Source organism: Colletes gigas, unplaced genomic scaffold, assembly GCF_013123115.1.
Source record: "Colletes gigas isolate AHSC1104 unplaced genomic scaffold, ASM1312311v1 Colletes_gigas_Sc00073, whole genome shotgun sequence".
Taxonomy (NCBI): domain Eukaryota; kingdom Metazoa; phylum Arthropoda; class Insecta; order Hymenoptera; family Colletidae; genus Colletes; species Colletes gigas.
The window spans coordinates 49,693-65,147 of NW_025106702.1; the positions used below are offsets into that span (position 1 = coordinate 49,693).

The 15,455-nt window shown below is 37.2% G+C and overlaps 2 protein-coding genes across 2 annotated transcripts; both read left to right on the top strand.

Annotated features, from left to right (window-relative positions):
* The first annotated feature begins 10,044 nt into the window (after nucleotides 1–10,044).
* On the top strand, nucleotides 10,045–11,525 carry LOC122403765. Its single transcript, XM_043407497.1, has one exon. The coding sequence runs from the start codon at nucleotides 10,594–10,596 to the stop codon at nucleotides 11,500–11,502; it is 909 nt and encodes a 302-aa protein (XP_043263432.1). The 5' UTR covers nucleotides 10,045–10,593; the 3' UTR covers nucleotides 11,503–11,525.
* A 251-nt stretch (nucleotides 11,526–11,776) lies between these two features.
* On the top strand, nucleotides 11,777–12,865 carry LOC122403770 (piggyBac transposable element-derived protein 4-like). Its single transcript, XM_043407502.1, has one exon. The coding sequence runs from the start codon at nucleotides 11,777–11,779 to the stop codon at nucleotides 12,863–12,865; it is 1,089 nt and encodes a 362-aa protein (XP_043263437.1).
* Nucleotides 12,866–15,455: the final 2,590 nt, after the last annotated feature.

Consider the following 15,455-nt stretch of genomic DNA (forward strand, 5'->3'; position numbering starts at 1 on the left):
TGGTTGGGCTTCTGCCCCCCTTCCCAATCCTTCTTTTTTTTTAAAGAAACCTTCTAGAACTTTCTTCTGCGCTCTCGTCGTCTTCCGCATCAAAGGCGTGTTGTACTGTTATATTTGTTCTAATAAATAAATCTTGTTTTGTGTTACACTGGAGCTGGTGAGGAGCGTTATTTGTGCATGCAAACCAACAGGTTATGGGCCCAGCACGAAATATTCGTTAATAAGGAATAGAAAAGCTGAACCGGTAAATCTAGGACGCAACATAACCTCAATTGCGCCCGTAAGATCACGCCACGCCGTAAGCTGTTTTTCGTAGTTCTATTATTCAACAAAGCAAGGTAAGATGAGCGTTCCAAACACAAATATAGAAAAGTTAAATAACGAAAACTATGATGTTTGGAAGATACAGATTGAAGCAATTTTAACTAAAAACGATCTTTGGGAATATGTAACCGGCGGTATCCCGAAACCTGTAGAAAACGCAGCGGCGATCGAAAACTGGGCGAGGAACGATAGAAAAGCCAAAGCTGACATCATTCTCACACTAGGCTCAAGTGTGTTCTGCCACATAAAGAATGCTGTAACCTCCAAGGAAGTGTGGACAAAATTGGCAGATGTTTTTGAATCAAAGGGGCCAGCCAAGACTGCATGCTTGTTAGAAACCATGTTATCCACAAAGATGCGTGAGGGTGAGGATATGTCCGAACACCTAAACAAGTATATTGATATTGTGGACAAATTGAAAACATTAGACGTGCACATAGATAATCAGCTCCTTACCATTCTTCTGCTACGCAGCATACCGCCTAGTTATGAAAATTTTAGAGTTGCAATTAAGACACGCGATGTATTGCCAATGCCAGACATAGTCAAGATTAAACTGCTGGAGGAAGATAGTGCAAGAAAGGCAAGCAAACAAGAGACCGAACTAGCAGATGCGTACTATGCTAAAAGTGAAAAGTATTCAAAATCAAAATATAGAAATGAATCAAAACAAGTGACTAAGAAACCTCAGAGTTCAAATGCTAATTATAAGAAATTTAATTATAAGTGCAATTATTGTCACAAAGTTGGCCACAAAGAAAGTGACTGTTTTAAAAAGGCAGCAGATAGAAAACGTGAAACAGAACAACCACAGAAGGCAATGCTGTGTTCGGGAGCAGAGTCTTTAGTGTCAGTGTTCACAGAGGCCAACAAATTCAGTGAAGCAGCTTTTGCAGACCCATATGAAAGCATTACCAAGGAAAGTTGGTGCATTGACAGTGGCGCAACTGCACATATGTGCAATAATAGGCTTCATTTTGCAGACCTAAGGCCTGCAACAAACCAAATTGTAAAATTGGCAACGAAAGAAACTACTTTAGTGCAAGGAGTAGGAACAGTTCGTGTGAATGCTGGCAAATATATATTGAGGTTAGAAAATACACTCTATGTACCTGAGATAAGTACAAATCTTCTATCCGTTCCAAAAATGGTACAAAGCGGACGACGCGTTGAGTTTACACAGAACGATGCAAAAATAGTTGAACCTGATGGTGAAACTATAGCGACAGCAGATCGTGAAAGAAATCTGTTTATAGTAAGGCCAAAGAAGAGCTCAGTTGCATTCGCGAGCTGCAGAGACAACAGTATTGTTGAATGGCATCGTCGTCTCGGGCACCTTAATGAAAGGGATTTAAAGAGGCTGGAGAACAACATGGTAAAAGGACTCATTTTAAAGTCAAAAGATCAAATGCCTGATTGCGAAACCTGTGTTAAGAACAAACAATCCTCAACACCATTTCCGAAGTTATCGAACACCAGAAGTGACGAACTACTTCATCGCATCCACTCTGACATTTGCGGGCCAATCAGAACCAAGTCAATTGGAGGGGCAATATATTTTGCAACTTTCATCGACGATAAATCTCGATGGGTCGAAGTAAGGATTTTGCGATCGAAGGATGAAGTTAAAGAAGCTTTCAAGACGTTCAAAATACTGGTTGAAAATCAAACTGGAAGAACAATCAAGATACTTCGAACAGATAATGGATTGGAATATTGTGGAAAGGATTTCACTAAATATCTCGAGGATTGCGGAATAAAAAGAGAAAGAACCGTCGCCTATTGCCCTCAACAAAATGGCGTGGCGGAGCGTATGAACCGCACTCTCGTGGAAATGGCTAGGTGCATGCTGTCGGACTCAAAATTGCCAACGAAATTTTGGGCCGAAGGAATAGTCACCGCAGCGTATATTAGAAATAGATGTCCGTCAAAAGCTCTGGATAGCACACCATTCGAATCATGGTTTGGTCGGAAACCAAGCGTTCATTACCTAAAGCCTTTTGGGTGCGTTGGATACGTTCTAAACAAGAAGCCTGGAAAGGGAAAGTTTGAGGCTCGATCCGAAAAATGTATACTTCTTGGATATTCCGATGAATCTAAAGCATACCGCATGTGGAATATCAAAACAGAGAACATTATTAAGAGCCGAGACGTAAAATTCATGAACGATACTCACGAGTTTCGGGTTGACAAAAACGAGTGTGAGTTTTTCAATTTTGAGCTGCAGTCGAGAAAAGATGAAACAGTTCAAGACGAGGAAAACGTGGAAAACATTAACCAAAATGAGCTTGATGAAATTGCTCTCGAGGAGGAAGCTGAAGGAGGAATTGTATCAAGCGTAAGTCAAAGCGAGAGCAGTGTTCAAACCGAACGTGGACGAGGCAGACCAAGACTGCTCAGAACTGGCCAAAGAGGTAGACCAAAGAAAATTTATGCTTCTAAACAGACTGATAATAACCAAGTTCAACTAGCATATCTGGAAAGCTCAATGCAAACAGTTGAGACTGCGCTGTCGGGGCCATATGCCTCAGAATGGCAAAAGGCAATGGAAGTTGAGTTTAATGCACTTAAAGAAAACAATGCTTGGAAGCTGGTCAAACGTCCAAATGACAGGAACGTCATCGGGTGTAGATGGGTGTTACGAACAAAGTATAACGCCGACGGAAGCATTGAAAAACGCAAAGCAAGGTTAGTTGCAAAGGGCTATGCGCAACAACCCGATGTCGATTTTGCAGAGACTTTTGCACCTGTGGTCAGATTAAGTTCTATACGTACTATCATCGCCATTGCGACACAGCTCCACCTAAAATTGTATCAGTTGGACATAGTTATGGCTTATATAAATGGTGATTTGAAGGAAGACATATTTATGGAGCAACCCGAAAGCTTCAAAGAACCTGGAAGGGAAAATTTAGTTTGCAAATTGCAAAGGTCATTGTATGGCCTAAAGCAATCCGGTAGACAGTGGTACCAGAAACTCGATTCAAAGCTAAGAAAGATTGGGCTGAAACCGATGGATGCAGACAAATGTGTGTACTTTAGTCGAGATCAATGCAACATAAAAATAGTCGCAATCTATGTCGATGACTTGATCATCGCAACAAATGAATCAAAATCATTCGACGAAATAAAATCTGCATTGGAATCAAGTTTCAAAGTAAAAGACTTAGGACCACTCCATTATTGTCTTGGGATTGAATTTCATCAAGATAAACAATCCGGATCAATGAAGATGTCGCAGCAAAAGTATATTGAAGATGTGTTAAGGAAATTCAACATGGAAGAAGCATATCCAGTTTCAACGCCTCTTGAAAGCGCAGCAAAATTAAGCAAGGAGGAAATACCGAAGACTGAGGAAGAAATTTCCGAAATGAAGAAAGTACCTTACAGATCATTAGTTGGAGCGCTAATGTATCTAGCTGTCGCGACGCGGCCAGACATTGCTCATAGCGTTAGCGTACTAAGTCGTTTCAACGAGAACTATGGCAGACAGCATTGGAACGCAGCAAAAAGGGTGCTGCGATATCTAAAAGGAACTTCTAATTATTGTTTGAATTTTACAGATTCTTCCGATCCATTAACTGGATATGTAGATGCTGACTGGGCGAACGATATCGATGACAGAGTATCGTATACTGGATACGTTTTCAAACTGGCAAACGCAGCAATCACATGGGAATCCAGAAAGCAGCGAAGTGTTGCTTTATCTAGCACAGAGGCAGAGTACATGGCCCTGAGCGAAGCTGCTAAAGAAGCAACGTACTTAAGGAAATTTCTCATAGAGATCGGATACATGAAAGCAGATCATGATCCTACTATCATTTATTGTGACAATCAAGGAGCACAAAAATTAATGAGAAATTCAGTGTTTCATTCCAGAACGAAACACATAGATATACGCCATCATTATGTTAGAGAAGCTCACGAGGATGGGAGAATTGATGTATCGTACATGCCAACAAGCGAAATGCCAGCCGATGTGCTCACCAAGAATCTAAGCGGACCAAGGCACAACAGGCTTACACCTTTTTTTTTGGCCTCAGATACACGGATGGAAATCAGTCTGAGGAGGAAAGACAATCACGCACCGTTTGAGAGGGGGTGTTGAACATGCAAACGCGCCCTATATTGCTTTCCGGGTATGGTTGGGCTTCTGCCCCCCTTCCCAATCCTTCTTTTTTTTTAAAGAAACCTTCTAGAACTTTCTTCTGCGCTCTCGTCGTCTTCCGCATCAAAGGCGTGTTGTACTGTTATATTTGTTCTAATAAATAAATCTTGTTTTGTGTTACACTGGAGCTGGTGAGGAGCGTTATTTGTGCATGCAAACCAACAGAAATCCTGCGCATTTTCTAGAAAAAAATTCGAGAAGATGCTGAAATTTTTCGACGATAATTAAAAAATTTCAAATCGTCGTGGAAAAATTATTTTTAGTTGCAGGAGTCAATTACTATCATTTTTTTTCATTAGACATACCCTCAAAATCCTATCCACTTTCGAGAAAAAAATTTGAGAATGTGTGAAATGTTTCGACGGGAGAAAAAAATTTCGAATCGTTCTGAAAATATTATTTTCAGTTCCGAGGGTCGATTACTATAATTTTTGGTGAATAGACATACCCTCGAAATTCTGCGCATTTTCTAGAAAAAAATTCGAGAAGATGCTGAAATTTTCGAGAAAATTAAAAAATTTCGAATCGTTCTGAAAAATTATTTTCAGTTCCGAGGGTCGATTACAATAATTTTTGTGAATAGACATACCCTCGAAATCCTGCGCATTTTCTAGAAAAAAATTCGAGAAGATGCTGAAATTTTTCGAGAAATTAAAAATTTCAAATCGTTCTGGAAAAATTATTTTCAGTTGCGAGGGGTCAATTACAATCATTTTTTGGTGATAGACATACCCTCGAAATCCTATCGCACTTTCGAGAAAAAAATTCGAGAGATGCTGAAATTTTTCGCGAAAAAAAAATTTCAAATCGTTCTGAAAAAATTATTTTCAGTTGCAGGGTCAATTACAATCATTTTTTTCATTAGACATACCCTCGAAATCCTGTCGCACTTTCGAGAAAAAAATTCTGAGAAATGATGTGAAATTTTTCGACGGAGAAAAAAAATTTCGAATCGTTCTGAAAAATTATTTTCAGTTGCGAGGGTCGATTACAATCATTTTTGTGAAATTAGACATACCCACGAAATCCTGCCCACTTTCGAGAAAAAAAATAGAGAAGGTGTGAAATTATTCGAGAAAATTAAAAAATTGCAAATCGTTGTGGAAAAATTATTTTCGGTTGTAGGGTTCAATTACAGTCATTTTTGGTGAATAGACATACCCCCGAAATCTTGCGCATTTTCGAGAAAAAAATTCAGTAAGAGCGGCACTTTAAACGTTAATAACTTTTTAACAAAGCTTCCACCAACAAATTAGTATTCTTGATTTTTGTCTTATTTTGGCCTCTACTATCGCTCATTAAAATTTTTGCTAGAGGTGGCCGAACACCCTGTATACATATTTCATAAAATAATAAGTTACACATTGAAAATATAAAAAATTATAAAACAAACAATAGCAAACACAAATACACGTAAGTCCTATTCACGTGGCAAAAAAGTATTGAATATAGCGACTGTTATTGCTGTATGCACTTTCAACGACGGTCTGACTAACATTCTGCGGATTATGAAAGTTTTGGAGATAGCTATTGGCCTTCAAGCGTACAATTTTTGGCTTGAAACCGCTGCTAAGCGGATCAAGCACGCGGAACAGTCTTTGACGGATGCGGCAAAAAAGGCGCGCAGAAGCATAAAATCGACGAGGAAACAAAATGAGGAAGAATATTTAAGCAGAGAAGGTCAGTTTTATGGTCTTGGAATAGCAGATTAATGGTAAAAATTTTTAAACAATCAAATTTTTCATTCTTTCTCGTCCATAACACATGTCAAAACTTTAAAGGCGTTTTTCTCGAAACACGATTTCTTAAAACGGCACGCAGTGTTACTTCGACAATTTTCATTCTATTCACTCCAAATTTTGGCCATATCTTGGAACTAACATTCCGAAGAGAAGTACGTACGGGATTTCCGATAAGTTGATTTTAACATTATTTATTGACAAATGAATGCACCATATTGTGTACAGAATTGGACTTTTTACTTCAAATGCTCACCAATCACACAAAAATTAATATTTTAAAAATCCCCTACGTACTTCTCCGGCTATACTCATGTAGATTAAGAGAAATTTTTTTATTTTTTTCCAAATACAAAGGGTCTAGCCGAATAAGCATGGTAAAAGTGCCCCCAAACCAAATTGAACTGGGTTAATACCACTCGATAGGTGGTTCGAAAAAACCCCTTTTCACAGAGTTTCAACCCGGTATCTCTACTATAGGGGTAATTACGAGGTGAAAATCATTTTTTGGTTTATCCTTAATATCTCCTGTTCTGCTCAATTAAAAATTATAAAAAAAATCGTGGTTATTTTATCAATTGATGTACAGAATTGTGAATTTTTTCATCATTTTTGAATGCAAATTCGATTTTTAAAAAATTCGAAAATATTTTAACTGGCGATTTTTTGTCGAAGTTATCAAATGACCACGTTTGTTTTTATACCGTATAAACCTCTTAAAAGAATTAGTGATCTCTAATTTGTTCAGATTTTTCACAGGGGTAGAACGCAGTCAAAAAAATGAAGAACGATTAAAAAATGGTGAAAAAGCTTTATATTGCCTTAAGGGGCCTTTCTACCTTGTGGGATTAAAAAAATCGATATTTTTTTTTGCATTTTCCTTTAGTATGTTGTCTCGAAAATATATCTACCAAATATTAAATTGAAATTTGAAAAACTAACGAAGTTATAACCTGCTGAAATGTACCGCGCGCAGGTATAACAACTGGACGTGAAACTTTAAAGCTGTTTTTCTCGAAACTACATTTTTCGGCACTGCGTGCGTGGTAACTAAAAAACTATTCAAGATATCAACATCAAATTTATACAGTATCTTCAGAACTGGTCTCCCTATAGCATGAACTAGGATAATTGCGATATATGCAATACTTTTTCTTTTATTAACAAAAAAGCAACCAAATATATGAAAATATTCAGTATTTTTTCGTAAAATAGCTGCCATTTTGCCATTTTTTGTTTTTTTGAAAAGATCCTAGTTCATGCTATAACCACACTCATCTATATTAAGAATATCGTTGGTGTTTTGCGCAGTAGCACAATGTCGCACGCCAACTTAATATTGTGCGACTGTTTAGGGGGATATGCTTGGAGGCTCCAATATATGATATCCGCCAGATGAAGTCTTCGGTCTGCTTGGCAGTGTGCGGTGTTATTCTCGGTGTTGCTTGTTTGAATTTTGGACTCAATCTGCTCTTTGGGCCAAGGTCGCCCAAAGAGCTAACCTCGCCATGGGCGTACCCAAGACCATGGGAGGAGGTATTAGTTGCTGATTGGTTTTTATTGTAAATACGCCGACCAATCATTTTGGCGGCGAAGTTGGTCGGTGGGAGGCGGCATATAACGGTGGTTTTTAATAATTTTTGCGGTCCCGGGTTTTTCCGCGAGAGGCTACGGGCTCGGGCCACCGCTTGGTGCCCAGATGTTTTGCGCGGTACCTGAGGCTGGTCATAAAACATCTGGCACCGGTTGTCGATGTTATTGCAGGTAGTAAAGTCATAGAGCGACTGGATTTGGAGGGCCATGCAGATTTTAAGTGATTTTATTATTTAAATAGCCGCCTTAGGGGCACTTGGTTATAAGCAAAAGCCTTGATTGTTTATAAAAGGTGTGACTCTATATCCGCTGGCTTTATGAATTTACTGTTACGCTGCAACAGTTGGTTTTAGGATTTCGAATAACTTGTTCGCAAGATATCACGTACGCAGTCGGGTGCAGTTCGTAAAAACTGTTGTTTGATGATCAACAAAAACAGCGTAATCAATAGATATTATGCGTTGCAAAAATTCGTAAATATAGCTAAATATATAATAATTGTATCTACAAAATCCGGAATTAATCGCTCTTTAATAACCCGCAAAAAAAATCACAAAGAAACACGTATTTTTCATGCCTACAAGGTAGAATGGCCCCTTAATTACTTACGTGACCATGTTCATATTTTTACAGCTATAGCATAACATTATGGCTATTAATGCATATTTTTTTCAAATTTTTTGGAAAAATTGTTAAAGAATTAGTAATTCATATTTTCTAATTTTTTATACGGAAAAAGGCCGCACATGTTTCTAAAATAAATATAATTAAAATATATTTGTTTACATAATTTTTAATTGAACAGAACAGGAGACATTAAGGATATTAATATAAGGAGATATCAAGGAGTGTTTTCTGTGGGGTTATTTTTTATTAAGTTGTATGCCTGGTAAGTGAGTGTGGTGTGAAATAGAATGAATGTTGGCAGCACTGGTGCGCGAGCGGAGCGGGAGGGGAATTCCTTGGTCTCTCGATGGAAGGAGTAGTGTGTACACGGGTTTTGAGAGTTATATGAGCCGTTTATTTTGAAAGTGGCCTAACCCCATTTTTCAATTTTTTCCGGTTACCATGGTTACATGTACAACTTCATGTTATTTATCATTAAAGCATTTCAGGTTGCTTATATTCCGGGCAAATACGATAATTCTTGACATATAAGTTTTCAGAGTTAGTTCAGTAATTGAACCGTGTAGTTTGAAAGTGGCCTAACTCCATTTATACTTAAATCAAGATATTTGCTATTGATAATGTCAGAAAGCAGGGATGAAGGTAATTTTAATTAATTAGTATTTACAAGTTAACCTCAGTTTTTGGACAGTTGCGTTAGTTGAATAACCAGTACGTTTAATTAATATAAAACTTAAAATTTAATATTAAATTTTAGAAATTATTTCACCCATGGAGAAGAACAGAACAAGACTATTTAGTTCAGATAGTGAAGAAGAAATAGTAACTAATGATTTAAAAAAAAAATCGAAAAAGAAACAGAATTATAGAACAATATTCGTCTTCAGGGGATGAAGATACGAATAATAATGGAGAAAAGATTGATGAATCATACATCCAAAAAGTGAGAATGATTAAACGGAATTCAGGAAAAAGATATTGTACTCAAACCGGAAATTGTATTGTATTTGAAAAAATTTTCGAAAACAAAGATTGCCGTTGTCGGAATGCTTGCACAAAAAATTACGATGAAGAAGAAAGAAAGAATATTTTTGAGAAGTTTTGGGGTTTGGGAGATTTTAACAAACAAAATGTATTGCTTTACGAAGCTATCGAGCGCAAAATTGTGGAACGAGGACGTCCAACAAACGGAAAAGGTTCGCCAAGAAATTGGGGTTTTAAAGATATGTAAAATAAATTCAGTATTGTTTTTTTCAATTTGAAGCATCTTAAATTATGTTGAATGGACTTGGGCACCTTCAAATTTTATAATGAATCTGGTTGTTAATTTTGAAAGTGGCCTAACTCCATTCTTGATAAGAAAACGCATATTCTTCACTTAATAATTGCCAGTATTTTAATAGGAATTATAAATTTAACACCCTTCGATACACTTAAGCAGTATGACTCATTAATATCCTATACGTATATTTTTAAATTCATTGAAACGCAAACCCTTAAATATTTCGATTTGAAGATAAATGGACTTAGGCCACTTTCAAAATAAACGGCTCATATGTGTATTAACAGAATATTAAAGATATATATGTCGGAATCCATTAAACAGTTGTTGTTCTAATTCAATGTTACTTCAGGTTGTGGTAATAAAGTTATATTGCCCCTTATCGATTCTTAAATTTAATCGATGCAAAGAATGTCATCGGAAACGCAAACGTACGTCTGGTTGGCGTTGACGTTTGAATGTGGCCTTTGAAGGTAGTCGAGTTGGTTGTGTGAGCACACATAACCGAAGCCAACAAAGCAAAAGCCCAGCAGAACGAAAAGAAAGAAGAACTGCAAGCTAGTGAAGATACAAAGGCGAACGTACTAATAATACACACAATGGCCTAAACTAATAACAGCAAACTGGAATTTCAACTAGGGAGAGATGACTGGGAAACGTATACGGAAAGGTTAGAGCTATATTTTATCGCGAATGATGTAAAAGTGGAAAAGCAAGCGGCAGTGTTGTTGACAAAGGTAAGCCCAGATACGTACAAACTAATACGCGATTTATGCGCACCCGTGGCACCGGGTACAAAAACATTTTCAGAAATTGTAAAAAAAGTAAAGGACCACTTAAACCCGAAACCATCGGAAATAATGGAGAGATATAAGTTCTACCAAGCACACCAGGCACAGACAGAAAGCATAGCCGACTTTACGGCAAGACTGAAGAGGCTTTCCACAAACTGTAATTTTGCCGATATCGAAACAGCGTTAAGGGATCAATTAGTTTGCGGATTGAAAGACCACGCGACAAGAGCCACATTATTTCGGGAAGAAAAATTAACTTACGACCGAGAGTACAAAATTTCTACTACATTAGAAATAGCAGAAGAGAATGCCCTATCAATAGATAGATGGAGAGAAGAAGATTTAAAATCAGATGTAAATTGGGTACAGTCTAAGCAAAGAATGCCTAGTAACCAGAGCTACAGGGGGACATCAAGAGGGGGAAGCGTGACGCAGCGCGGATATAAGGCAGGACAAGGACCAAGCAACAGAGTTGCAGCACAAAGCACGTGGAAACTAAGTGTAAACACGGATACACGAGGGACGGACAATAGGACGTGTTATTGTTGTGGTAAGCCTAACCACTGGGCTCGGGATTGCTACCATCGTTTCAACACGTGTAGCGTATGTAAGAAGAGGGGTCACTTTTCAACAGTGTGTAGAGGACAAAAAACTGTAAATCGCATCGACGAAGGAGAACTCGAAACCGAGAGTCAGCAGAGGGAAGACTCAACGGACGATTTTTTCATGGTGCGAGAAAGCGAGAACACACAAGGAGCGGAAACAACGTTGGGCGCTGTTCAAACAATAAGCAGCGGCGTGCGGGCAGACCCGATGTATTTAAATGTAGTAATTGAAGGCATTAGCGTGAAAATGGAAATAGATACAGGATCGTGTACAATGTGTAACGATTTATCGGCCCGCGGTCCTTATGCGAAAACTGCCAAGGGCCGATGCGTTGTGGCGGACCGACCGCCCAGCGCGCTTACATGCTGAGGGACTTTTTCTGTGCCTCGTTTGAAGGCCCTCGCTTGTTTACGTTCAGATCATTATTTCTCTGAGTGTCAAGTGGCATTCGTTTACACTTGGTCCTTATCTCCGATGCCAATAGTATAGACCACACCACACCATGCTTCAGTTCATTTGGTTTTTCTTCAGTCTTTCTCTGGCGTCTGTTAGTTAAAGTCGAAGCGTTTTCCTGATTTCTTCTATTCCAATATTTGGTTTTAGTCAGTTCATATATTATTTTGAAATAATACCTCGGTCAATAATGGCAGAGCAAGTTCAGAAAGATAGTGCAGAAAGTTTGGTGCCATCACATTTTGACAACGGCAATGCATCATCGAATAGTGATGACTCGCTCATCCACCCTGTTGGACTTACTTCATCAAGAAGACGAAGAATATTGTCATCCGAAAGTGAATTTAGCCAAAATTCGGGTACAACAATAGCAGGTTGGGAAGAAGTGTTCCAGGATACTGATAATCCACCAGAAGCCCAGTACAAATTTAATGAAATACCGGGTCCAAACCACACACTTCCTCGTGCTGCAGCGCCCATTGCCTATTTTTATTTATTTTTTACCAATATTCTACTGGAGACAATAGTAAATGAAACGAACGCCTATGCAGATAATTTTTTGTCACGGAGAAATCTGCACCCAAATTCCCGTGCACGAAAGTGGCAGGATATTACGATATCTGAACTCAAAGGATTCATCGCCTGCGTAATAAATATGGGTCTACAAAAACGACCAACCATTTCGTCGTATTGGTCTACTAATAACTCGCAGTATAATCCGTGGTTCCACCAAATGTTTTCTAGAAACCGCTTCCAGTTGATTCTGAAGTTTTTTCACTTGGCCGATACAAAGGATCTTCCTCGACCCGGACAACCTGGATATGATCCATGTGGTAAAATCCAGCCCCTCATTGACCATGCCAACACAGTATTCAGACAAATCTACACTCCCCACGAGCAGATGAGCATTGACGAAAGCTTAGTGGGAACCAAAAACCACACACAACTGTTGCAGTACCTTCCTAATAAACACCATCACCGGTGGGGAATAAAACTGTGGATGTTATGCGACTCTGTTTCAAACTATTGTTTGGCTATTTACATATACCGAGGAGCAGGAAGTGCTGCAGACAGATTCGAAATCCAAGAGAATGGCTTGGCGCATACAGTAGTCATGAAATTATTGACAAAGGGAAATTATTTCTCAAAAGGTTACCACATTTTTGTCGACAACTTCTTCACATCAATACCTCTGGCGAAGGCTTTGTACGATTTGGGCACATACATTACTGGAACGATTCGCAGAAACCGAAAAGGGCCTGGCGGGATATGCATATGAAAAATGCCCCCAAACAGATTAGTTTGATTTTTAGCTAGATATTACTTCTAGATATGTATATAACTTTCCTTAATTTTGAACCCGAAATATGCATTAATTTTTAAGTTATTTAACGATAAAGAATTTTACAAAATATTTTTAATTGAAAAACTACCTGTCCAAAAATTCTGAAAAAAATATATGTTGTACATACATCTGCCGCCCATCTAAAAAAAAATTGTTTTCTTTAATTTGTTTATTGCAAATGTTATAAAAAAGGTAATATTTATTTTAATCATTTTTTTAAGTGCTTTATCGTTTTGGTACCACAAACATATTTTGTACATATATGTATTAGACATTTCTGTGTAACATATATTTTTTTCAAGTCGATTGTTGTAGTAGAATGTATTCAAATATACTAAAAATGGGTGTAGCACGCGGAGCGCAAGGAGGCTGCATAGTCGCGCGGCGCGGCGTAACTCAGACTCGATCGCTACATAGCAATTAATTATGATATTAAGCAGAATAATAATATGCAATGTTATGAATCTCAAGTTGCGCTATGATCGTATGCGCATTACGCCAACACTGGCTGCGGATATCGTACATTAAACAATAGACAACAGCCTTCCATTCTTGCATTTGTTTGCCCAAACAAAAGTGAAAGCTATTTGATACGTAGTAGATGCTATTGAGCTGTACGTTTATTTTTATTAGTTATATATAATCTTGTTATATCTTGTTAGAAATATGTCAAACGCTGAGAAATGTGCTTCCTGCAATAAATATGTCATCAAAGTATCGCCGCGCAAAACGATCGTGACATCCCAAAAAATGGCGGAATTCTTGACGCAATATCTAAAATCTCAAATTGTGTTACATGATGTTTTATGCAACAATTGCCGAATAAAAGCATATAAAAATAAGAAAACCGACAGTGCTTGTGATAATAATAATGAAAATGATGTGATTGTGGAAAGCTCAGTCTCATCTTCATTTGATGATCCAGATTTTAATATTTCACTTATGGAATCAGCTAAAGATGACGTTATAAAGATTGAAGTCCCCATAAAAAGAACTGTTGCAACACACAAATATTGTTTTATTTGTAATGATACAAAAAATATTCATGTTATTCCGTTTGAAGCAAGATTACAAATATATATTAAGATAAAAATCTATGTTCCTAAAGGGAATCGATGTTGTCGAAAACATTTAATTAAAAATAAATTGTATAATGACGAATTGAAACATATATCCATTTATTCACATTTTAGTTCCATTGAGCCTGTAGAATTACAACAATTATTAAATAGTTTAGCAATTACTTGTGATTCAACATTGTTTGACAAAATTGGTGATTTTAATATGCCAGAAGAACAATTATTCATATTTACTGGCTTAACGTGGGAGAATATTATAGAATTGAAGACAATGTTAATATCAATGAAGAATTCAGCATCTCGAAATGTTACACAGGCTATTATTATTTTTTTATTTAAATTACGAAGTGGTAACGCAAATGAAACAATTGCTTCTATTTTTCAGTTAGAACATAAACAATTAGTTTCAGATTATTCAAATGCAGTCATGAATGCGTTTGATAAAGATGTTCTTCCCTTAAAGTTTGGTTTAAAATCTGCGACTAGGGAATATCTAATTAATAATCACACTAGTAATGTAGCTAAATCGTTGTACGACATTGATAACAAATTACTATTAATTTGTGATGGCACTTACATACGACACCAAAAAAGTTCTAATAACGAGTATCAACGAAAGTCATTTTCTGGACAAAAAAAAGTGCCTCTGTGTAAACCATTTACCATATGTACAACAGATGGTTATATTGTAGACATTCTAGGCCCATATTACGCTACTCAAAATGATGCGTCAATAATGAAAGAAATAATGACCGAATCAAATGGATTATGTAATTTAATGAAAAAGGGGGATATTTTTATACTCGACCGTGGTTTCAGAGACGTTAAAAATATGTTAACTGAACAAGGTTATGGTGTACTAATGCCAGCTTTAAAAGGGAAACGACCTCAGTTGTCAACTATTGAATCAAATGATTCACGATTTGTAACAAAACTACGATGGGTGGTTGAAGCCATCCATGGAATACTTAAACAAAAATATCGCCTTCTGGACAGAAAATTAGACAATAAAATGTTACCTAAAATTGGGATTTATTGTAAAATTGCATCATTTTTACAAAATCGTTATGGCAAACGTTTAAACTCCGATGCGGGACGATTGGATATTATTGCCCAAATGAAAGAAAAAAAGAATCAAGAAAACTCATTGTCGGAAGAAATAGAAAAGCACGGATGGAGCAGAAAAAAATTAATATTTAGCGATATATCTACTTCAGATATTTTCGATTTTCCGGAAATGACGGAAAATGATTTACATATTTTATTCACAGGCTCATACCAATTCTCCCAAGCTATCTCGTATTTGGCAGAAATATTGAACGCGGATGGTTCAATTACTGCAAAATATGTCAAAGAAAGAAGTAATATTTTAAAATTATCTGTAAAATCTCGACATATAAACAAAAAAACATATCGCTGTTATATAGAATATTTGCCAAATACTA